Raw genomic sequence first — 12,530 nt, forward strand, 5'->3', positions numbered from 1 at the left:
GGTGTGAAAAACGACCTCTGAATGGGACTCCCTGAGACAGTTTTCAGTGTCGGGTTGTGATGGAAGCGCTATACCTAAAGTTTAAAAAAAAAAAAAAAAAACTGAAACCAGTATAAATTACTCCAACAAAGGTGCCGGTTTTTTTTTCTTAACTGCCCCAGGGAGAAAGTAGAGCATCCCATTTTTCTTCAGGTACAGAGAATTCAGAGTGAGAGCTCATACATCTGAGTTGTGCATTTTGGCTGCCTAAGGGGTAGAGATGTCAGCGTGATTTACTGTCTGAAATAGACTATGCCCCTCAAATTGAGAAGGTTTTTAGAGGTGTACATTTATAATTACTTATGACAGAAAAATAGAATCTTGGCTGTCAGGAGGAGACCTTGCTGTGAGGGAACAAATAATATGTTATATTAAGTGTCCTAAATAAGCCACAGGAACTGAGAGTATGGTCCTTAAGCAAAGGCACCCAAGATCTATAGGAGTGATGAGTGGATGAAAAGATGTCTTAATGTCACCACTGCAAAGTGATGGTTTGACAGCAGGGTCTCAATTATGTTGAAGGTAAACAGAATTTGCATTGAGGGCAAATTAAATTCAGAGGATTGTAGAAATGTTCTGGCCAATGTTAACCAGATCTGGCACCCCTTCTCCCTGTCACCCTAAATTTTCATCTGCTGTCCCTTTCCCTTTTCTGATTGGCTTGGGTAGTTTGTAGCTAAATAAGATCATCAGAAAGTAGTGTTTCCCATGTGGTTAATCTTTACATGTCACTGGGTTAGTTTTAGACGACATAGCACAGTTCATACTTACCAATATGCTAGTGAGCTAGTGTTAGTGTTTGTCCAAGAAAAATAATGGCTCAGGCATCCAGTGTGTATCATCAGAGGAAGGAAGGCACGATTGTGGGCAGTCTGGGACTCTTCCTGGGTTTCTGTTGCACAGTACCATCAACTCAGCACTTACTCTGTGCCAGACACTGTGCTCAGTGGTTACATTTAGTCCTCACAACACCGTGAGGAAGATACTGTTCTTGTGTGTATAGTTGTTATTCTTCACAGCTGAAGAAACTGAGGCACAGAGCTCTTAAGTAACTTCCCTGAGGTTAGTCAGAGCTGGGATTTAAATCGAAGCAGCCTTGCCCAGAGCCCAATCGCAATTTTTAAATTTTTTTGGCTTTGAACCAAGTAAATAAATTACCTAATCAAAAAATACTATATATAAAACCAGGAAGTGAAAAATTACTTTTCTGTTGAGAGTTCCTGATATACAGGAAAAACAAATTAAAACAGCTCAAGGGCTACGTAGCTAAGTTTCTCAAGGGAAGAAAAAAAAAAAAATAGCAGACCTCTGGTCACCTGTTTCAGCGCCGGACCTGCTCCCCCTCCACCTAGGCCTGTCAGAAATGGCAAGTGGCCACACTCCCTCCAAGGGGTGAGTGGCTGAGGGGTGCAGCTGACCAGATTTAGGGCAAAGCCAAGAGGGTGAGGGGCAAGCAGAGTGAAGAATGGGATGACTGGAGTGCGGACTGCCAGGCCTGGGTGGGGACTCCGCCCACCTTCTCAAAGCCCTCTCTAAACAGTCTTATCTGAGTAGGTCAGTCTCTCTCACCCCACCTTGTACTTTTTTTTCACAGCCTTTTCACTGTTTGTAACTCGTGATTTGTTTTCTTGTTTATTGCTTTTCCCCTAGGTAGCCTAGGAGTTTTTAAGAACAGAGACTTTGTCAGTCTGCTCACTCCTGGATTCCTAGTTCCCCAGGCAATTTCTGGCATATATTAGATGCTCTGAATTCTCATTAGAAGGAAGACAGGAATGAAGAAAGGGAGGAAAGGAGGGAGAGAAATGTTATTCAGCTGGCCATTTCTCATAACAACCTGGAAAGAAAAAAAGTAGGGTAATTCATTGAAATCTGACTTTCAGGTTTCCCCCTCAATTCCAGTTTTTTGGTATATTAGTTATATTTCTAAAACTCAACAATGAGAGTATATAGGTGCATATATTTTAGCAATTAAAACAGCTGTAGGTCACTTTATGCAGTGATTCTTAAACTTTAAATTAAATGTAAGCAGTGAAGACTTTTCTGTCAAATGAAATCCCGTATGGAATTCCAATATGTAAAAAAGTTAAAAGCAGAACTGCTTCGGCTAAAGTGGGAGTTAGGGTCTCAGAACCCTGCCCCAAGGCTTTAATGAACCAGTTAAAAACACTGTGATGGAGTCTATCCCCCTCAATACGATCTTGCCCAAGGTCAAATGCCCCATCAGAGCCAGAGTTAGGATTAGGACCTGGGCTTCCTCCACATCAGTGCCTTTCTACAGAACCATTGTACTGGGATGTGAAGATGGTTTTGAAAGCTGCATTTCACAAGGAAAGAGGCTCTTCCATCTTCGGACTTCTAGGATAAGAATGATAATACCTAATGTTTATTTCATCTTCCTGTGACTCAGTCCTCCATGTGCACTTTAATTCTCAGAATAGCCTAAGATGTTGGTACCATTATTAGCCCCATCTTACACATGGACACCGGGACTTAGAGCAGGGAAGCTATGTGATGAACCACCACATCTCCATCAGAGATGAAGAGGCCAAGATGCATCCATGCAGCCTGAGGCATAACTGCATTTTAACAGCTCGGAAAGATGGCCTGACCAGTACATAATTCTAGAAAATTTCCCAGGCCATGCGAAAGTGAGTGCATGTACTATACCCAGCCCATGAGCCCCTATTTTGTTTGGTACAAATTTTTGTCACAGCCACAGTTTCTGCTCAACTAGAACGTCTCAGGTGTGTAAATGCCACCTTGAAGTGAACAGCCCAATTCTGGCAGAGCAGACCGGTGGCAGGAACAGCACCGCGCTCCATGCCATTCAACTGGATGGAGAAACGGGCAGGTCTCTGCAATTCCTCCTGGGCCATAATGTACTTGCAGAATATCAATTACCATGGGCACCAGTGCCCTTAACACTTAATAAAAAGGTGTTTTCCTAGAGCTCGTGTGAAGTGTAAAAATGGGAAGTTAAGATTTCAGAACTTACTCAAGAAAACTACCAAACTGACCTTTTGAAAATGAACCAGACTTTGCTTGAAGAATAGTTGTCATTTTGTTTTTGACATTTGTTCCTTTACAGATATGACCCTTAAATTATTCATGCTTACCGGCTCCAAAATGGAATAACAATAGCCCCTCTCTCCAGGCCTGTAAGCCTCTCTTGCAGTTCACCTGGCTTTTCAATAAGAAAGGCATTCAGAAGGGCTTTTGGAGTCGCCAGAGTATCAGAAAAATAACATTCCTGTACCTTTTGTATGACAGAGACAGAAGATATACTTTTATGAACATTGATTAATCTACAAGATATAAATAAGCAGCGGATGCTTATTTTATAGGTATAATATCCAAATTACTAATAAAGAATTTCTAGAAATCTCATGGCTCCTCACAGCTAACCAGAGAGAGGGGAACCTGGCCACCTGTTCTGTCTCCAACAGAGGAATCCTTTCACAGGCTTGTTTCCCGCTATGCAATTAATTGACATTTACCTAATATCCTGAGTCTAAAAGCAGTCTTCCAAAAGCTGTTTTCTGAGTCATCTCACCAGACATCATGCTTCATCAAACAACCATGATACCCACATTGCTAGACGTGGCACATTGTAAATGTCCCATGAGTGTATGATGAGTAGAATGAGTGAATCTTTCGCCCATAGAAAACGAGGATGATTTGGTCTACTCTTTAGGAATCTTCCCTGTATCTTGAAGATTTTTTAAAATGCAGAGAACTTCCCCCAAAAAAGCAATATTGGCTATCAAAGTAATAATAGAAGCCAGCATTAATAAAGCACCTGCCGTGTGCCCAGCATTGTTGAGTTTTTCTGTGCATTATTACCTTATGATGACTTCTCCCAACATATGCAGTCATTGGGCTGTTTTGTGTCCCCCGATATGGGTGAGGTGAGGGTCACAGCCTTGGTCACAGCCCCACTGAGTGTGGAGCAGGACAATGACTGAGGCCTGTCCAGTTGAACTGTCTGCACCCTTAAGGCCAACACTGTGGTAGGATCAGTGAATTCCCATCTAGGTCGGTACGAACAGTACAGCTGAAATGTCCAGTGCAGTTTTTAAATTTAGGTAGTTCTCCTTTCTTGAGCCTTTCTGGATAAAATAGTACTCTCTTTAGTATTCTCCTTAGACCCACAGAGTCCCCACTTCAAATCTCAGCTTGTGAAATGATTCATATTATTTTCAGGCGTACCTCAGCGATATTGTGGGTTCTGTTCCAGACCACCACAGGAAAACAATTATCACAATAAAATGAATCACGTTAATTTTTTGGTTTCTCAGTGCGTATAAAAGTTGTATTTATACTGTAGTCTATTAAGTGTGTAATAGCATTATGTCTAAAAAAAAGTACATACCTTAATTTAAAAATACTTTATTGCTAAAAGTGCATCATCTCAGCCTTCAGCAAGTTGTAGTTGTAACATCAAAGATTACTGATCACAGATCACAATAACAAATATAACAATAATGCAAAAGTTTGAAATATTTTGAGAGTTACCAAAATGTGACAGACACGAAGTGAGAAAATGCTGTTGGAAAAAATGGCGCCGTTAGACTTGTTAACGCAAGATTGTCACAAACCTTCAATTTGTGAAAAGCACAACAAATCAAAGCACAATAAAGCAAGGTAAGCCTGTGTGACCATCTTGAATCCAGAGTCCCTGCCCTTCCTCTTTGAGGCACCTAGTTGCCTTTTGGTCTCTGATTAACCTTAGAGCAAGGAGATATTTTCTTATGCAGCCATCAGGGACCCAGGGTGTCTTCTCTGCATAGAAGAGATTGGAGGGGGGCAGTCAACACTCACACTATATAAAGAGATGCCTTCCTTTCAGGAGTACTGGAATTGAACCCTCCAGTAGAGAAGTAAACACACTGATGTTGCCTGAGGCTGTCCCCCCTATTCCAGAGCCACTCCCACTTACTTATTCCCCAAATGTACCCCAGAGGGTGTCTTGGCCTAGGATGTGGTCCCAGTTTCCCCATCTGGAATTGGGATGCATGTTCCCCTGGCTGCAGTGTTGCCATCTTGTTTAAACCAGGCCCTGAAGACCCTGTGGGCTCAAAAGTCTGATTAGGGACCTTCCTTCATGTGCAACAAAAGCGTTCAGAGTGGTAAGCCACACATTTACAAGGGCACATATGTTTTGTGTGGTTCCCCCAGCTTTGTTGCAATAAAATTGACATACAACATTATGTAAGTTTAAGGTGTACAACGTGATGATATGATATGCAAGCACACATTTGAATCACTGCACATTTATAAGTAGAGATGACCTGGAAAGAATAAAATTGCAATAATTTCTAAGTAATCATCCAAATCCTTCAACATGTCACTTTAAATGGCAGTTTCCAAGTGAAATATAGCCACCAGTTTTTACAAAAAGGGTGATGTACTTATTTCCCAAATGAAACCTGAACTATAACCATGGCATATCATTTGCCTTCCAGAAAACAATATAACTTTCTCATAGAAGAAAGTACATTTTCATCCTTTTTATTCCATTGTTGGTTATTTATCTTTCTCCCATTTGAGGGTACATATTTGCTGAGAACCCAAATTTGGCAGTTCACTTTCTCAGGGTTCAGTGCAAGTTAATTTCACCCTATTATGATAGAAGTTGTGGAAGAGTCTGCAAGCACCTGATTCTCAGCAGAATCTTATGTGAGATGTCATCTTTATTGATCCTGAGTCTGACTGTTCCCAACGGTGATCCCTCACCATTGAATTGTTTAAACAATAGTGTATTAGTATGCACACAAAAACACAGTCATTTAGTTCTCAAGATCTATAAGAGAGAAAATGCATTAACTTGTAAAAAAAAAATCTAGATAGCTGCATCAGAAAATCGAAAGTCAAGTACAGTGTCTTGATTTAGAGATTTTAAATCTGATAAACTGGTGCCACATCATTTATTTTCAATCTTGAAGACTTAGCTTGTGCATATAGTTTTTATATTATCTACAGTTAAAATGCATTAAATATAGATAATTAAGCATTTATATTAATTGACTTTCAAAAGGTGAACTGGAGGGATTACTTGCCTGCACTGATCTAACCAAGGGGAGGGCAGCTAATATTGCTGTGTTTAGTCTGGCTCCATCAGTTTTTCTTCTGCTATTGCTGTTAACCAATTTCAAAGTGTATGAAGCTGAAAGTTTATAAATAGATTATTATCTGAAAGGCAATTTTATTTCACTAGAAATGGCTTTATTATGTGCAGAGGAGTAAAAATGTAATTTGGACCGCTGTCCAGATGCTCTTAGTCTGGTAGGAGAGAATGGTTTTATTTGTTAATTTGTCCTTTTAGAGTTTCTGCAGCCAGTCTTTAAATAGAGCAATTTAGCATTTGGGGGAAAAACAAACTACACTATCCAAGAATATAATTGAAAATTACCCCATACCCATGCACAATAATTACCTTTCAAAACATTTTCCATTGCTTGACATCATAGTGGTAATTGCTTACCAGTATTATAATTTCATTACGTAGAGATTACAGTGGCAAAATGATGTAAGTTAGAGGCTTTGAAAATTAAGTTATAATGAAAACAAAACCTTTTATGCAAGTTTAAAGCACTTATTTCAATATAAAATTATACATAGTATCACCCAATTTTTGTATGAATGTCATTGTTGGTAAAGTTTTAAAATTCATCCTTTTAAAGCTTTAGTGCTAAAAACCACAAAGCCTGCCTTAGTCCCATGATTATAATGCATGAAGTTCTGGTTCTATAGTGCTGTATATTGGAACGAATGCGTTTTATAGCCATTATTGCTTCAGTTTGCATGCATTATGTAACCAAACCTCTACTAATGAATTGGATCCACCTTGATCCCTTTGCAGTTGGGTGGTAAAGACCCATGGCCCGTTACAATGGTTATTTTCATCTTGAAAGATTCCTGACTAGTTGTTAAATGTATTGAGTTTTCTAATTTAATAGTACCAGCTTAAAATTTTATCTTTTTGGAAAGTACAGGCAGAGAATGCACTGTACAATTAAACAGCGTATAACTCTTATGTGCCAGAGGTCAGAATTTCCCTCAATGTGTTGATGCAGTAAAAACAAGACATTGGATGGCAGGTCTCTGAGACAGTTTGATTCATAATCATTTACCTCAGTGATGTGTGGTTTTAACATCACACCTGATGGAAAAAATTGGTGTTACTTTTTTGAAAAATGCATGATCTTTGGTATAAGAACTTTTTATTTAAAGATGAATTTATCTGAATGTCCTATATAAAACTAGTAGAGGGTTGTATATTTCATTCAAAGTGGTTTTTTGGGTTTTTTTTTTTTTTTTTTTGGTAGTAAAAAATCAGACAGTATCATTTTGGCTTAGAGAATGAGATATAAATGAACATATCCCTCTCGTGTCTAACTCAGATACTGTACGTCTTCCATAACGATTATAACAACATTGGCTGGGTACTCATTGTGTGCATGCTGAATGTTATTTAGTTCTCACAGGTACTGTCACTATCTTTACATATGAGGAAACTGAGGCTCAGAGTAGTGAATTTTCCCAATCTTCCATAGCTGTAAAGTGATAGAAATGGGCTTTGGACCCAGATCTGTCTGACTCCATTGTCTAAGTGTCATACTGCCTGTCTCCCTAAAGCCATCTCTTTATTCTTTAAACTTTAGCAATGCTTCTGTTCTGAGATACTGAAAAATCTGTAGCCTGTAGTTCATGATTTATTGTGTTATTGTTATTATCCTTAATAGTAATAGTAATGATCATTTATTGAGCAACTACTATGTGCTCTGTGCTACGCATATTATCCAGTGTCCAACTTAGCCCACAAAACCATGAAATAAGCATTGTTATTCCCATTTTATAAATGAGCAAATGAAGGTTCAGTGAGGTAAAGTAACCTGTAACCAGCCTAAGAGCATTCGGGTGGTAAACAGCAGTGCCCCCCCCACCCCAACCCAGGATTCTAGAGCCCAGGAGTGCTCTTAGCCACTCCCAGTTTGACTCCTTGTTAATCTTTACTAGCTGCTTTTGTTTCATGTGCGTATGTCACATGCACAACTAGACTGTCACATCCACAACCAGACTGCTCAGTCACATAGCAGGCACACAGTACTTATTAATTGATCAACTGATTTTGTTCTGTTCTCTGAAGTAACCCCAATATGAAAGGGATGATGGATTGGATATCTGAAAGTCAAGGATGTGCATGCTCTCCTTTGATGTACAGAAGTGACCTAAAGGGGATCATCTTCAATATGAAAAAGCCACTTGAAAAGCAGTCCCACTTTCTCCTACTTGGAGGAAGAGAGTGGAGGCAGGGCCCTGGGGATCACTCTCAAGGCAACAATAGAAAATAAGGGAAAGGCAGCCTGCCTTCTCTGAGTTCCTGTTCTTAATTAGGAAATGTGCAGGGTGCTCAGGTCAGCCACCACTATTAACGTGGCCATTAGCTGAGTCCTGTCATACTTCAAGGGTGTAAGCCACTGCAGTGAAGAGTCACAAAAACTCATCAAAGGCACTGCAGGGATCATTGGATCTAGTCCCCTGTTCCACGCGGGGTTCATCTACAAAATCTGGCATAAGTGATTGCCCCATCCCTGCTTCATCCGCCCTAGAGTCCACGTTCCATTTCCTGATCAGCTCTAATGTTAGAAAATTCTTCCTTGTGCTGAGCCAAAATCTCGCTCCTTGTAACTTTCACCCATTGATCCCATTGCTTTCTCTTGGAACCCCACAGAATCTTATTAATTTCTCACTCATTCGCCACCCTTTATGTACTTGAAGCCAGAAGGCTGCTGTCACCTCCACCCAGCTTTCTCTTTTCTGGAGTTAATCAGCCCACTTCCTTTGGGCGTATTGAGCCGTTTGCCCCTGCCCCCCACATGGACCCTCTCATCTTTGTCAGTGGTTTTTGAAATATGAGAAATCAAAGTTCTTTTGTTTCCAGCCTGATGTTTTTAAATGTAGGACACCTTTACAGTTTTTTATTTTCCATATTTAAATCCCTATGATGTAATAGCTTCCAGTTGAACATGTTAAACCCGTATTGTGTGAACAGTAACATTAAGCAGGTACGGTCAAAAGAACTGAGAATCTAGAAACTCAAGTTCATCCTGATTCTGCCTCTAACTCACCAAGTGACCTCAGATGAGTTCTTTAGCTTCGCAGACTCTGGCTCCCTCATCCTAAAGACGGGTGGCATAATTCCTGCCTGTTTCACGGGCTCGTAAGGATCAAATGAGCTACTACGTGAGAAAGTGCTCTCCAAACCATCAAGGGTTCTGCTAGTGAGATGTTACTAAACAAGGCAGATGTAATCATTCTTCTGTTAAACTCCTTTAACTTTTTTAGAACTGCTACCACTGCATGCAGCTTAGAAGAGAGTCAGTGGATTTCTTGTATCACCCGAGTCACTGCACACTCCTGTCTCTTAGATTATCACATCCCCAACACCAAGCTCGGTGCCTTGGGCAGGCAAGGATCTCATTAAATGTTTTCAGATGGTTAAAAGGATGGGCAGAAGGATGGCTGTGGTATGGTTTCGAACCCCTACTCCACCACCTTATCCCTGCTCCTTTGGCCTACACTCCACTTTGTCACTGTCCTGACAGTGTCCGTGCACCAGCTTAGTCTGATTTTGGCTGGGTTGAGGTCCCACCACCACCACCACTTTCCCTTCCTCAGGGCAGTGACCTTTTTAAAAAGTACTCAGTATTTACTGAGCCTCTATTACATGCCAGCCCTGCGCATGCCCGCCATCCAAGCCCTTCCAAAATTGACCCTGGTGAGCTCGTAGCCCAAAGGTTTGAGGTTTCTTTGGTCCTTAGTAGCCTGTGCTAAGGAAGAGAGAGGAGTGTTGTTTTAATCACTCCCCTTCCCTGAGCCTGCTCTGATCTTCTCCAGCTGAGGGAGGTCTTGCCTCCCGGCCTCGAACTCCTATTACATGGATTTTCAAAAGTGCTCTGAAGGCAGTCGCTCGCTGGTGTTAACATCAACTACATAAGTACTGAGCACAACACCGGGCACATACAAGGTGCTCAGGAAACATCTTTGTAAAACAAATTTTTTTATTTCATGCCACTTGTTGAAAACCAGCCAAACCTTGCTAATGACTTAGGCAGTAGGCATTCTCTTCATCCAAACTGTCTAAATAGCTGTCTCAAGAAAAAAGAAAAAAAATCAAGCCATGTTCATATTCCCAGCAAACTTGACAGATCCTCCTACCCCTAATAAAATTATAGACCTTCTGACATTGTGTTTTCCATGTGTGTTCTATGTTTTGTGTATCTTACATTTCTAAACATTTTAATTCATGTTTACTTGGTAGCCAATTTAGGATGTATGAATGGGGATTGAGCTCTTTATTATATCGTTTAATTTGCACTGTTTGGCATTTGTGCAGCTCTGGCCCATGAAGAAGTCTAGAGCTGTGATAGTCAAATTTTGAATCCTGCTCGAGTTTCCCTAATCCTATTAGCATAATTCTCTAGTCCTTTGGCCCTCTTCCTTAATCCTTTCTCCACCCTGCCGGTTCTCCACACTCCTTGTTCTTGTCCTTGTAGCAACTCTGGCCCCTGTGATCACCATTTCTTCTCTAGCTTACACTGCAAGTGTAGAGTCAGCAGGTCTGCAGCGCCCGTGCACCCCGGTATCAACATCCTGCCCACATAAAGAAAAGCTCCCAGGAGAGATGGTGATTCCTGCTTCCTTGCCTTTCTCTGTTGCAGTTTAAGAATTCGGGGCCAGGCCAGCAGCTAACCTTGTCTGTGGTTTCCCTTCCCACAGGTGAAGAAGACCTGAGTGTGGAAGAGGACGAGGAAGTGCTGACTCTGCTGTATGACCCATGTCTGAACTGTTACTTTGACCCCCAGACTGGGAAATACTATGAGTTGGTGTAATCCCTCCTTCCAGGGCAAAGAATGGCCACCGCAGGCGGAGCAGGATAGCGGTTCTGAGTCTGTTAAGCTGGCACCATAGTGTATGTGTTGGGCAGACCCACTGAATCAAAAGTAACTGAGAGAAATGAAGTTAGTTTGTACGTAACGTTCAATGACTACCTACATTCCTTTTGTAGATGCATGTGATTTTTTGAAACTGTGAAGGAATTAATACTGAGACAAGATTTTAGGACTTTGAATAGGTTCTTGTTTGTTAGTGCTCATCCTACATATAATTTTGTTTATTTCATATAATTTTATGTAAATGAATTGAGTTATTAATTCAAAATTTTTGCAGTGTTAATCTGTAAATAATGGCTTGATAAACAGAAAATGTATTCTTGTTTAAAAGGTATCTGGGTACCTTTTATTTTATTATCTATTTGTATTAAAAATAAAGTATGAGGGCCAGAAGAATACCTTTTAAACTGCTTCTTTTTATTTATCCAACTTTCTTTACCAAAATATTCCTAAATGGTATTTAGCTTTTCTTAGACTCTTTAGAAAAGGAATTATTGTGAACTAGTCAGACTTTATAATCACACTTTTTTGGCACCGGCCCTGCTATTTACATTTCATTATAGTTTATCCAGAGTTTGCCAGAGATCACAACATTGTTAATAACTTAAGCTGCTTAACTCTATATTTTTCTTTAAAAAATTTTTACCAATTATCTCTGAATTTGAATAATACAATCCAAATGTGGCTCCATGGATCCAAATTTAACAAGAAGTCACCCATGAACACCCTACACACCTCACCACTTCTGTAAGTTGGACCTGGAGAAATGGAGAAGTCTTCCTTTGGTCTTCAAGTTTATGTCACTATAACTCTGCTGCATCACAAGGAGAAAATCATGTGCTTCCTGAATCCAAGTAGATCCAGCCTTGAATTGTGTGCCAAGTATATAAATACCGAGCTCAAGGAAGTACTTATTACATTAGCTGGCATATTTTGTTATTTAATAAAGATTTTTTAATAAAGAAGAGTACTATTAGAAATGAAAAATTATTGGTGTACAGTTGGATTTAATGGCAATACTATAATTTCATTTAATGTTGCTTGATAGAGGAAATAAGAGCTCTTTTTTCAGGAGTCGATTTGGGCTCCTGTTCAAAGGATCATACATTATTTAGAACCATGTTGATGTTTGATAAGCTTTTAATCCTATTATTCAGAAAGTATACCTTTGTTAGGAGTTTTTCTACAAGATCTCCATACTTACAAAATGAGGGGGAAAAAACCTTGCAGATTCAGAAAGCTTGCAGAATGATAAAAGAGCTGGTTATGACCTTGAAGATTGGAATAGGATTTGGAAAACCTTGTTTCTACTTAAATAAGAGTCTCTGGACCATCCACACAAATAGAGGAATCAATTAAATGTCTGTGCTAGTTAAGACGTGTAGTTAACAAATATCAGAAACATCATGAGCTAAAAATACTTAAGGATGCAAGAAGGCCCCATGAACCACCCCAAACAGGATACTTCAAGGCCTCCAAATGGATTTGTGCTAGGACCTAGAAAACTCTGTGAGGATTCTTGAATTGCAAGCAATA

The 12,530-nt window shown here is 40.0% G+C and overlaps 1 protein-coding gene across 7 annotated transcripts in view; it reads left to right on the forward strand.

Moving 5' to 3' along the window:
• The window catches only part of CFAP20DC (CFAP20 domain containing), a 204,766-nt gene extending 192,797 nt beyond the window's left edge, over nucleotides 1–11,969 (forward strand). For 3 of the 7 annotated variants that reach the window (XR_004142490.2, XR_004142492.2, XR_004142493.2), the window contains one exon: nucleotides 10,822–10,901. Coding sequence is in view for 4 of the 7 variants with exons in the window: in XM_031470650.2 (XP_031326510.2) it covers nucleotides 10,822–10,934 (113 nt within the window). In the remaining 3 variants the exon portion in view is untranslated. Of the gene's footprint in view, nucleotides 1–10,821 lie in introns of all 7 variants that reach the window. The other 4 variants (XM_031470650.2, XM_010980944.3, XM_031470654.2 and 1 more) reach the window with 2 other exon arrangements.
• The last annotated feature ends 561 nt before the right edge of the window (nucleotides 11,970–12,530 follow it).

Source organism: Camelus dromedarius, chromosome 17, assembly GCF_036321535.1.
Source record: "Camelus dromedarius isolate mCamDro1 chromosome 17, mCamDro1.pat, whole genome shotgun sequence".
Lineage (NCBI taxonomy): Eukaryota > Metazoa > Chordata > Mammalia > Artiodactyla > Camelidae > Camelus > Camelus dromedarius.